The sequence below is a fragment of the Symphalangus syndactylus genome, chromosome 12, assembly GCF_028878055.3.
Source record: "Symphalangus syndactylus isolate Jambi chromosome 12, NHGRI_mSymSyn1-v2.1_pri, whole genome shotgun sequence".
Taxonomy (NCBI): domain Eukaryota; kingdom Metazoa; phylum Chordata; class Mammalia; order Primates; family Hylobatidae; genus Symphalangus; species Symphalangus syndactylus.
This window is the reverse complement of record NC_072441.2, coordinates 144,443,110-144,454,390: the sequence shown is the minus strand read 5'-3', so window position 1 is coordinate 144,454,390 and position 11,281 is coordinate 144,443,110. Positions and strand designations below refer to the sequence as shown.

The window sequence follows — 11,281 nt, the reverse complement described above, 5'->3', positions numbered from 1 at the left end:
TGGGAAAGTCACAAAAGGTTCTCTGAAGACATTTTAGATGCGTTTTGAGTTGGAGTCGGGGAAGATGCCTGGAAGAAGCAATTAAATAAAAAGAATTTTATTACAAAAGCAATACAAGGACACGTCATTGGAACTGGGTTTCAAGAGATGAGTGAGCAGTTCCTGCGGCAGACAAGAGCGGGACCACGAAGTAAGTTGAGGCAGAGGCAGAGGCAGAAAAGGCTTCCCGGTCCTGCCCACTCTCTAAGACCTAAGATGCAGGGTCTAAGTGTCCCACCCGCGTGGCGGCGGCCCTGTAGTTCTGATTTCCCAGCGTGAGGTAGCCACCACCAGGCCTCCGGGGGAGAAGACTGCGGCACGGACGAGCAGAGCTGAGCGCTTTATGTCGGAATCGACCAATGGGATGGCGGCACCCGGTTGCCAGGGCTACGGCCAAGCGGAGGCAGGGCCTCGGCACTATGGGCGGGGCCTGGGCGGGGTTATATAAGGGAACGGCGGGCGGAAGGCGGGGCGTGGGGGGGGCGGGGTCAGTGGCTGCTGGGCGGGCGGGGCGCAGGCCGCGGGACCGAGCCCGGGGGAACGAGACAGCGGAGGCGCCGAGGATCCGATTCACTCGCTGGGGAGACCTATGGGCCGAAGCCGTGTAAATGCGTTTTAAGGCGAGTGCGGAAAGTGGCCTGGGGAGCCTCGGGGAGCGGACGCCCTCAGCCCTGGTGCTGACCTGCCCCCCTGCCCCTTCTGCCTCCTGTCAGCAGGGGCCTCGGCTCCGCAACTGCCACTCCTCCTCGGGGTGTTGCACAAGTTTCGAGGTCACCGGCGACCCCTCCTAGCAGCGCGCCTGGCTCTGGCCCCCGCGAAGGAAGACGGAGCTTGGTAAGGGGCCCTGGGGGATGGGGGGACCTCGGCCCTGCACTCGGTAGGAGTCACTCGGACAGAAAAAACCTCGGCCTTCCGTTCTCTCCCGGGAGCTTGAGGCCCCCACCCACCGCGTGGCGCCCCCAGGCACGCCTAGAATTCTAGCACGTCAGGATCAGTCCAGCCCCCATTTACAATTGGGGAAACTGCGGCTCCGAAAGGGTCAGAGGGTACCCGAGGTCAAGCAGTAGAGAGCGGACTCGAACTTAAGCTCTTGCTCTTAGGCTGAGACTCCTTGGCGTGGCCACCGGCTACCCTCTAGGTGGGCGTGGTCAAGACTGGGGGCGCCCTGGAAACTTCCCCACCCAAGTTTCTCAGATTTTCTGTTCCATCTCTCTCTCTTTCCTGAAATCCAGAATTTCAGAACTGGGAAGGCTCTCCAAAACAATTCATCCATTTTACAGATGGGGCAACTGACTCGGAGAGGCAGTGACATTTGGGCATACGGTGCCTTGTCTCCGTCTGAAATCCGGGATTCTTGACTTTCTCCACCCTTGCCTAGTGAACCCCGGGCTTGTGCTGGGGGCGGGTTGTGACGGGATTGGGATCCCTGGCCTCGGGAGGCGAGTGGGGCAGCGGAGCCGGCCCCCAGCGGTTCCCTTCGTCTCCCTCCGCCCTGCAGTGTGTTGCATACTTTCTAAGACGGCGGCTGCAGCAGCGGCTCCATCCAGCCCGTCAGCTCCTCCTGCAAGGCATGGCTGGCTACCTGAGTGAATCGGACTTTGTGATGGTGGAGGAGGGCTTCAGAACCCGAGACCTGCTGAAGGAACTCACTCTGGGGGCCTCACAGGCCACCACGGTGAGGGGCTGGGAATGGGGGTGGGTCCCCGGTCCCCTGTACAGATCAGCTGCCTCCTCAGGAAGGGTCCCTAGGGCCCTCATCTTATCCTTTCGCTTATTTGGTACGCAATCCTTGCTATTTGCAAGAGAGGGGCTCGATTTATCCCGAATTTCTTGGTCCTTGCCCCCAAACCTGCCCCTCCTATGTTGCCTTTCTACCCAGCCCTCCAAGGTCAGAAACGGGGGATTCCTCTCCTGCTGCCCCCTCTCCCTCACCGCCCACATCTAGGCATTACCAAGCTCTGTGAATTCTGACTCCTTAAATAACCCTCTAGTGTGCTTATGTGGAACCTCACTTTCTAGTTCAGTCTTCCTCTCTCCAAAGGCCCCCTGAGCTCCCTGTCTCATGCCACCCCCTCCAAAGGTATCATAGTCCTGTTCGAAATCAGAATTTGGCAATTCCCCACTGCCTACAGGATCAAGTCGGAGCTTCCCTGCCTCCATAGCCCCATTCCCAGCTTTCCCCACAGTATATATTGTGCTCCTTCGGAGCTAAGTGACTCAATTTGCATTTCCCAGTGATGCCGGGTGCCCTATTACCATGCCTTTGCCCAGGCTGTTCCTTCTGCCTGCAGCATCCTTCTCTCAGCCTCTCCCCTCTTTACCCCTTTCTAGTCATTCCTTGATTCTCATCAGTGTTGCCTTTTCCTGATCGCCCCAGGCAGATTTTGTATTTTCTTTCTCCATGCCCCCGCATTGCACCTTGTAGAAACTGCCATCTAACTTCTGCTGAATGGACTTGTAAGTACTTAAGGGGTTCCTGTTCTTCCAGACCCAAGCTCCTTCAGAGCAACAGTACTGTTTGGTCATCTCTGTCCCTTAGCATAACGTTTGGCACCAAGTGGGCATGAGTAAAAAAGTGTTGCATGAAAGGGAAACTGAGTCCCAGGGAAGGAACTCTGGAAGGGTCCCTTCCACATTTAAGTAATGTGGTCTCACCCATAGCCTCATACATGTTTGGCCTTTAGCACATCTGCAATGAACAGTTGTCCATAGGGATAGGTTGCAGTGTCAGTGAGACTAGCTTAAGGCTTCATCGAGCGCCTGTGTTTGGAAGGCAGTGAGCTGTAGGTCATAACTTCTGCCTTTAGGGAGTTTACCCTTTTTTTTTTTGGATGGAGTCTTGCTCTGTACCCCAGGCTGGAGTGCAGTGGCACAATCTCGGCTCACTGCAAGCTCTGCCTCCTGGGTTCACGCCATTCTCCTGCCTCAGCCTCCCGAGTAGCTGGGACTACAGGCGCCCGCCACCACGCCCGGCTCATTTTTTGTACTTTTAGTAGAAATGGGGTTTCACCGTGTTAGTCAGGATGGTCTCTATCTCCTGACCTCATGATCCGCCCGCCTCGGCCTCCGAAAGTGCTAGGATTACAGGCGTGAGCCACCGCGCCCGGCCTGGAGTTTACCCTTTTCTAGAATAGAGGGATGCATATGCAGTTCTGATACCTTGGAAGCAAATGCAAATGCAGTGGGAGCATTTAAAAGCTGAGTTGCCTTATTGGTTTGGGGAAGGTGGCATTTGAGTGAAACTTTAAGGATTTTGCCAGACACAGGAGTGGGGAGGGTATTCTGCAGGGCATGGTGGGAACAAAGGTTTGAAGGTGGGAAAATGATCCAGCCTACAGCTGGAGTTTTAGCCCCATTGAGGGGAGGGGTTGGGGCTAGATCAGAGCCTTGAATGCCAGGCTGAGGAGTTTGCCTTCTGTCCTGTAGGCTTGGGGAGGCCCAGAAAACTTAACAGCAGGGTAGCTCTGTGGCCAGAACTGAACCTGGGTCAGGTACTCGGAAGGATCATGGATGGCATGCACAGGGTGGGAGCTGGATGGGGTCTCACATTCATCCACTTCTTGTCATTCAGGACGAGGTAGCTGCCTTCTTCGTGGCTGACCTGGGTGCCATCGTGAGGAAGCACTTTTGCTTTCTGAAGTGCCTGCCACGAGTCCGGCCCTTTTACGCTGTCAAGTGCAACAGCAGCCCAGGTGTGCTGAAGGTTCTGGCCCAGCTGGGGCTGGGCTTTAGCTGTGCCAACAAGGTAAGCCCTGCCCCCATGGCGCACTGACCCTCCATGCCCACTGAACACACACATGGCCAGGCTAGTGCAGGTGGGCTCTGGGGAGCAAGAGGTACCTGCAGTTGGTCCTTGCCCTCTGGGAAGACCACCCACTCAGGAGGGGTCTCAAGGGATGAGGGAGGGAGAAACGGCATGGAATTTGTCAGCCTTGAAGTTTCAGATTGGAATCTTCTATGTCCCTGGTAGAAAGCTCATCTTTTTAATGGAGATTTGCAAATTTGTTTGGCACAGAGCTATACACGATGTTCTTCTAATTAAAACAAAACAAAAGCATCTCCATATTTTGTTGGTTTCTTTTCTTTTTTTTTTTTTTTTTTTTGAGACGGAGTCTCGCTCTGTTGCCCAGGCTGGAGTGCAGTGGCGCAATCTCGGCTCACTGCAAGCTCCGCCTCCCGAGTTCACGCCATTCTCCTGCCTCAGCCTCTCCGAGTAGCTGGGACTACAGGCGCCCGCCACCACGCCCGGCTAATTTTTTGTATTTTTAGTGGAGACGGGGTTTCCCCGTGGTCTCGATCTCCTGACCTCGTGATCCGTCCGCCTTGGCCTCCCAAAGTGCTGGGATTACAAGCGTGAGGCACCGCACCCGGCCGCCACCAATTCTTTCTGATTTGATTTCTGCTGTTGTCTTCATTCCCTCCTGCTCTCTTTAGATTTATTTATTTATTTTTTTTCATTTTTTGAGATGGTGTCTTGCTCTGTCACCCAGGCTGGAGTGCAGTGGTGCCATCTTGGCTCACTGCAACCTTTGCCTCCCGGGTTTAAGTGATTCTCCTGCCCTCAGCCTCCTGAGTAGATGGGATTACACGTGCACATCACCATACCCAGCTGATTTTTTTGTATTTTCAGTAGAGACAGGCTTTCAGCATGTTGGCCAGGCTGATCTCAAACTCGCGACCTCAGGTGATCCACCCACCTCAGCCTCCCAAAGTGCTGGGTTTACAGGCGTGAGCCACCTCGCCACTTTAGATTAACTTTGCTTATCTACTGTCATTCAGTATCTACTGAACTCCTACAATGCGGTAGTCACTGTGCTAGGCAGGGCTGGCAATACGGAATTGGTAGGTTTTCTGCTTCCTTGAGTTGAATGCTTAGTTTATTTCCATTCTGTCCTTGCTAGATAAAAGCATTTAAGCTATAAAGTTTCAATTAAGTCAAGCTTTGAAAGTATCTCATTTATTGATTCAGCAAATATTAATTGGGCATCTCTTCTGAGGCCAAGCGTTATTCTAGGTGGGGATTTGGCAGTGAACAAAAGAAAACAACAAAAGCCCTTCCTTCATGGAGCTTGTTTACAAAAAAAAAAACAGATGAAATAATGAAAATATTTAGTATTTTAGATGGAAAATGCTGTAGAGAGAAAGCAGGAAAGGGAACTAAGGAATGTTGGGAGAGAGGATTGTACTTTTATTTTTTTTTATTTTTATTTTTATTTTTATTTATTTATTTTTTTTGAGACGGAGTCTTGCTCTGTCCCCCAGGCTGGAGTGCAGTGGCGCAATCTCGGCTCACTGCAAGCTCTGCCTCTCAGGTTCACGCCATTCTCCTGCCTCAGCCTCCTGAGTAGCTGGGACTACAGGCGCCCGCCAACACGCCCGGCTAATTTTTTTTTTTTGTATTTTTAGTAGAGACGGGGTTTCACCGTGTTAGCCAGGATGGTCTCGATCTCCTGACCTCGTGATCCGCCCACCTCGGCCTCCCAAAGTGCTGGGATTACAGGCTTGAGCCACCGCGCCCGGCCGGATTGTACTTTTAGATAGTTTGGCCCGGGAATGGTACGCTAAGATTTGAATACAGACCCAAAAGAGCCAAGGGATCGAGCCAGGTGGATAACCAGGGAAAGGGCATTTCAGGCAGCAGGAACAGCAAGTGCAAAGGCCCTGAGGTGGGAGCAAGTCCAGTGGGCACTGCTTTGTGATATTGTCATTAGCACTAATTTCTTGGTGGTTAGTAATGGTTGCGTAATATGGCTGGATGTTACGAGGAGAGTTCTAGAAGGGACTCCTGGAGTCCTGGGCAGGATGACAGAGCTGGAGCGACTCCAGGCTGGGGAGAGGTGTGCACTTGACTGGGATGGTCAGAACGAACAGGTTAACCTGTAGCAGGGACCGAATGTTAACGCCTTTCATGGTAGATGAGGTGCTTCCTCTTGTCTTTGGGTTAGTTCATGCTTTGCACACCTCGTTTTGTGCATGTCTTCCATGAAGCTCTGTGAGGCACACGGGGGAGGGACTGCCATTCTACAGTTGGGGAAACCAGGGGGTCAGCCATCTGTGGGTAGCAGAGCCAGGACGTCCTCGTTTCCCACTTCTTCCTGCAGTGCCCTGGGCCTCCACGTGGGATGAGAAGGAGCAGGACCCTTTCAGTCCCTGAGGTCTAGGGTGAAGAACAGGAACAAACCCCACTGCCTAGAGTTTTCTGCTTCAGGAACCCCAAGGGGAGGCACTTGGTTCTCCAGAAGAAAGGGCAGAGTGGGTGTTAAGGCTGAGAGAGACCTTGATGACAGCGGGGACTGGAGAAGCATCTGCCCTTTGCCGAGTGCGTCTGTTGTGTCAGGCACTTTGCCAAGTGTTTTCTGTACATAATCTCATTTTATTCTCGCAACAGCCCTGTGAGGTAATTTTTTTTTTTTTTTTTATGGGGATTCTGACCGTAGCCTGGTGAGGACACATTTAACGTATAAGGAAATGAGAGATGGAGGTTCCGCACCAGGGTGGTGGCAGCTTGAGTCCTGTTGAGTTGCCTTGGACTCTGTTTTTTCCGAGGTTGCTGGGGAGAGGATAGCTGAGCTGGGATTCAGCCAGTGATGGATGTCCTCAGCCAACTGCAGGGGCGAGGAGAGACTTAAGCCCCCTCCCTGTGATGGGATCACGCAGACCCTTTGGTGCACTTCTGGAGAGGTGGCTGCGGACTTACAGCTTTTCTTGGAAGGCCAAGGCTGCCCTCTTCTGGTCGTCTGTAGTGGGTGGCCACGCTTAACGGCATTGTGCCTTAGTGGGTGGACACTGACCAAGAGCCTGGTGTGAGCTAGGGCTGGATGTGCAGACAGACACGCATTGGACAGGGGCCAGGGCCACGGCTTGCTCGGGGACTCTGTTCTACCCAGCCACCTGCCCGAGGGCCACTGTGTCATCTCTCCTGTCCCAATCGCTTGCTCTCTCTGTCTCCCTCAGCATCCTGCCATCTTAAAAAGCCTTTGCTGGGCACCACATCCTCTTCCAGCCCAATCCCTTGCTCCCTTTTCGTGACCAAACTCAGCTTAGTTGTCTGCATTCGCCTGTCCGCCCCCATTTTTTCTTTCCTGCAGCACTCCTTCCTTAAGCCATTGCTTCCCAGCCTCCACTTTCACTATTCCAAAGAATTTTCTCTTACCAACATCCCCAGTGATCTGCAGGGTCCAGTGAGCACTTTACTTTCAACATGGATTGTGAGCTAATAATACATGCAACTAAAACATTGATTCATTCACCCCAAAAGAAACTAGGACATCAGCTTTATGTCTCCATAGATGATCACCAGGATGGTTTTGGTGGATATATAGCATTTTTTTTTTTTTTTTTTTGAGACGGAGTTTTGCTCTTGTTGCCCCAGGCTGGAGTGCAGTGGCACAATCTCGGCTCACCGCAACCTCTGCCTCCCGGGTTCAAGTGATTCTCCTGCCTCAGCCTTCCGAGTAGCTGGTATTACAGGCATGCGCCACAATGCCCGGCTAATTTTGTATTTTTAGTAGAGATGGGGTTTCTCCATGTCGGTCAGGATGATCTCAAACTCTCGACCTCAGGTGATCCACCTGCCTCGGCCTCCCAAAATGCTGGGAATACAGGCATGAGCCACTGTGCCCAGCCATATATATGTATATTTTTTGAGACGGAGTCTTGCTCTGTTGCCCAGGCTGGAGTGCAGTGGCATGATCTCAGTTCACTGCAACCTCTGCCTCCCAGGTTCAAGCGATTCTCCTGCCTCAGCCTCCTGAGCAGCTGGGATTACAGGTGCCTACCACCATGCCTGGCTAATTTTTTGTTTCCTTAGTAGAGACAGGGTTTTACCATGTTGGCCAGGCTGGTCTTGAACTCCTGGCCTCATGATCCACCTGCGTCGGCCTCCCAAAGTGCTGGGACTACAGGCATGAGCCACCGCGCCCGGCCGGCAGTGCATTCTTTAAAAAAAAAAAAAAAAAGACTCAACAGTAACATATAGTCCTACTTCTAAAGGCTTCAGAAGCGCATAAGATGAAAGAGAACATCGCTTTGACTCCACCTCATCAGGTACTTCTTACAGCTGAGACAGCTCCTTCCCGTCCAGACACATGTCTCGCTGTGAGACGAGATTTGCCTTTACGGGAATAGGTTTCTAATCTGCATATTGTTCTCCATCCCCTGGAAACGTTCTCCATCCTCACCTCTGCAGGTCCCGGGTGCCGTCTCTCTCCATCTTCTGCCACTCTCCAAACGGTAGCATTCTTCTGAATTCCTAGGCCTCCCTGTCTTGTAAACCCTCCTTCTTCTCAGAAGGGTTATCTCCTCCCATGGCTTTAAATACCATCAATAAGCCACTGCTTCCTACATTTGAATCTCCAGCTCAGACCTATATATCCAGTTGACTTGATACGAGGAGATGCCTGGAACCCGGCATGTTCAAATGCGCTCCTGATGTCCCCCTTCCGCCTCATGAAGGGCCCCCTCAGTCTGCTGGGTGTGGGAGTTCCCTCTGACGTCCTCCTCCTCATCACCACACGCAATCTATCACCCAACTTGCCAGTCCCGCCTCCAGAACACATCTCCCCACTTTTCTGGAGCTGGCTCAGTCATCTCCCCCCCAGGGTGATGGTGATAGCCACTGACTACCACAGTCTATTCCCCCAGAATCCCCTTGAGCCCTCCCTCAGGTAGCCAGATAGGCATGTAGACCTTGTATTTAAAATGCAAATCTGACCATGTCATTTCCCTTCCTAACCGTTTAGACTCTTTCCCATCACATGCAGGGTAAAACATGTTTCCTCGGCAGCTCTGCCCCCCTCCCTCTGACCTCACTGGCCTCGCTGTCCTCACTGTCCTCACTTGCTCTCTTGAGCCACTCCAGCATTCTCTGTTCCTTGATCAGGCTGAAGTGCTCAGCACTGCTTGCCTCGGAACCTCTGCACAGACCACTTCCTCTACTGGAAACATTCTTCGATTCTTTCCTTCCCTCTTGGCCTGGCTGAGGCCTCCTGCAGGGCTCAGTTTAAATATCTGACCCTGAGGCTGTCCTTTGCCCCTCACACCCAGGTCTCTTGCAGCATGTACCTTCTTTCCAGCTCTTAACCACTTGTAATTCCGTCATTATTCAGCGCTCATTTGGGACTGCCCTGCCTGTCTTCCCCACCAACTCGAAAGCTCCATGGTCTCAGAGATCCTATGTGCTTTAGTCACCACTTGTTTTATTAACACCTATCACAGAGCCTGGCAACTCAATAGATGCTCAAAAATACCCGTCAGTGCAGCATTGAGGTTGCATTCCCCGTTACAGCAGTGAGGTTAAGAGCTGGTGTGCTAAGGTCTGACAGTTAGAATCCCATCTGTGCCACTTAGAAGCTGTGTGACTTTGGACAAATCACTTAGCCTCCCTGAGCCTCTGTTCCCTACCTTATAAGATTATTAGTAAGATTAAATGAGAATGTATATAAAATACTTAATGCAGTGACTGGCATAGGATATGCCTTCAATGAATGACAACACTTATTTAAATATTTATAATTAGGCTGAGTGCCATGGCTCACAGCTGTAATCCCAGCACTCTGGGAGGCCAAGGCAGGAGGACTGCTTAAGCCCAGGAGTTCGAAACCAGCCTGGGCAATGTAGTGAGACCCTGTCTCTATTTAAAAAAATAAAAAAATTATAATCAAAACTCAATCACAGGTCCCCAAAGTGCTAACACTGTTTCTTCCTCTCACCTCATGTGGTGAGGCAGGGAACAAAAACACAGGTCCACATCTACTCAGATTCAGGGTAGGCCACATCTGCCCCTGGGAAGCAAGCTGTGGTGGCAGCAAGCCCAGCTCTGGAGCTTGACCTTTGTGTCCCATTCTGCTACCGGTTGGCTGTGTCACCACAGACAAGTGGACCTCACTGAACTCAATTTTGTCCTCCATAAAATGTAGCCAGTAAATATTTCATAGCACAGTCATTGGGATTAAATGAAATAATGCTTATAAATATCTAGTGCTGAAAAGTTGCTAAATTAAAATCAGACTCATTACAAAATCAGGATGGCTAAAAATGACTCTTATGCCTCTCACCATGTTTCAAAACTGGCTCTCTCTTCTCTTGTTTATTTGTGGAGAGTCAGACTTGAGTTCGAAAGTTCGTTCTGCCACCTATTTGCTGCGTAGCCCTTCTGAGCATCAGTTTCCTTCTCTGTAGATTGGAGCTAATACCCATCTGAATGGGTTATTGGCAAGGACTGAATAAAAGGGTGAATCCAAAGTAGGGGTTGGCAAACTACGGACGGAAGGCCAAATCCAGCCCACCACCTAATTTTATGAAGTTTTATTGACCCACAGCCACATTCATTCAATTATGCTTTGGCTGTGGCTGTTCTGGTGCTACAAAGGCAGTTGAGAAGTTGTGACAGAGACTGTGTGGCTCGCAAAGCCTAAAATATTTACTGGTTCTTTATAGAAGAAAGTACGCTAACACCCAATGTAAACCATCTAATTCCGGGCCTGCCTGTGGCAGGTGCTGAATGAACACAGTTGCTGTCATCATCATCATGATCTATCATCATCATTTGTTCATATCATTAATGCAGCAATCAGGTGCCCACATGTTCTAGAGTAAAGGGGATGAGGAGGAGGCCCCAAGAGGAGCAGGGCTAAGCCAGCACAGCCAGCACACCCAGCACAGCCTGCACAGGGCCGTGCACAGGGTAGGCCTTTGGAGTGGGGTGATCTCTGTCCAAAAGACCTTTGGTCTGGTGGACTTTCTAATACACCAGCAGTATTTTTGTTATTTATTAAGTTGACAAAAATTGTATATATTTATGGTGTACAACATGATATTTTGATATAGGTATACGTTGTGGAATGGTTAACAAGCTAATTAGCCATTAACTCACATACTTACCTTTTTTTTGTGGTGAGAACCCCTAAGGTCTATTCTCTTAGCAATTTCCAAGTGTACCGTATATTGTTATTAACTATAGTCACCATGATTTATATTAGATCTCTTGAACTTAATTCTCCTGACTAAAATTTTGTAACCTTTGACCGACTTCTTTCCACTGCCCCCCTCGCCATTGGCCCCAGCCCTTGGCAACCACCATTCTATGCTGCTTCTCTGAGTTTGACATTTTTAGATTCCACATATAAGTGAGATCATGCATGTTTGTCTTTCTGTGCCTGGCTTATTTCACTTAACCTTCAGGCTCATCCATGTTGCTGTAAATGACAGGATTTCTTGCACTTTTAAGGTTGAATAATATTCC

At 50.8% G+C, this 11,281-nt stretch overlaps 1 protein-coding gene across 11 annotated transcripts in view; it reads left to right on the top strand.

The window, feature by feature from the left end:
• Positions 1 to 510: 510 nt before the first annotated feature.
• AZIN2 (antizyme inhibitor 2) overlaps positions 511 to 11,281 on the top strand; it is a 40,492-nt gene continuing 29,721 nt past the window's right edge. For 2 of the 11 annotated variants that reach the window (XM_063627972.1, XM_055255551.2), the window contains exons 1-4: positions 539 to 659; positions 753 to 873; positions 1,538 to 1,714; positions 3,611 to 3,784. In XM_063627972.1, the coding sequence (XP_063484042.1) occupies positions 1,610 to 1,714; positions 3,611 to 3,784 (279 nt within the window). In that variant the 5' untranslated portion in view covers positions 539 to 659; positions 753 to 873; positions 1,538 to 1,609. Of the gene's footprint in view, positions 660 to 752; positions 874 to 1,158; positions 1,178 to 1,271; positions 1,363 to 1,537; positions 1,715 to 2,459; positions 2,497 to 3,610; positions 3,785 to 11,281 lie in introns of those variants that run through there. The other 9 variants (XM_055255544.2, XM_055255543.2, XM_055255552.2 and 6 more) reach the window with 9 other exon arrangements.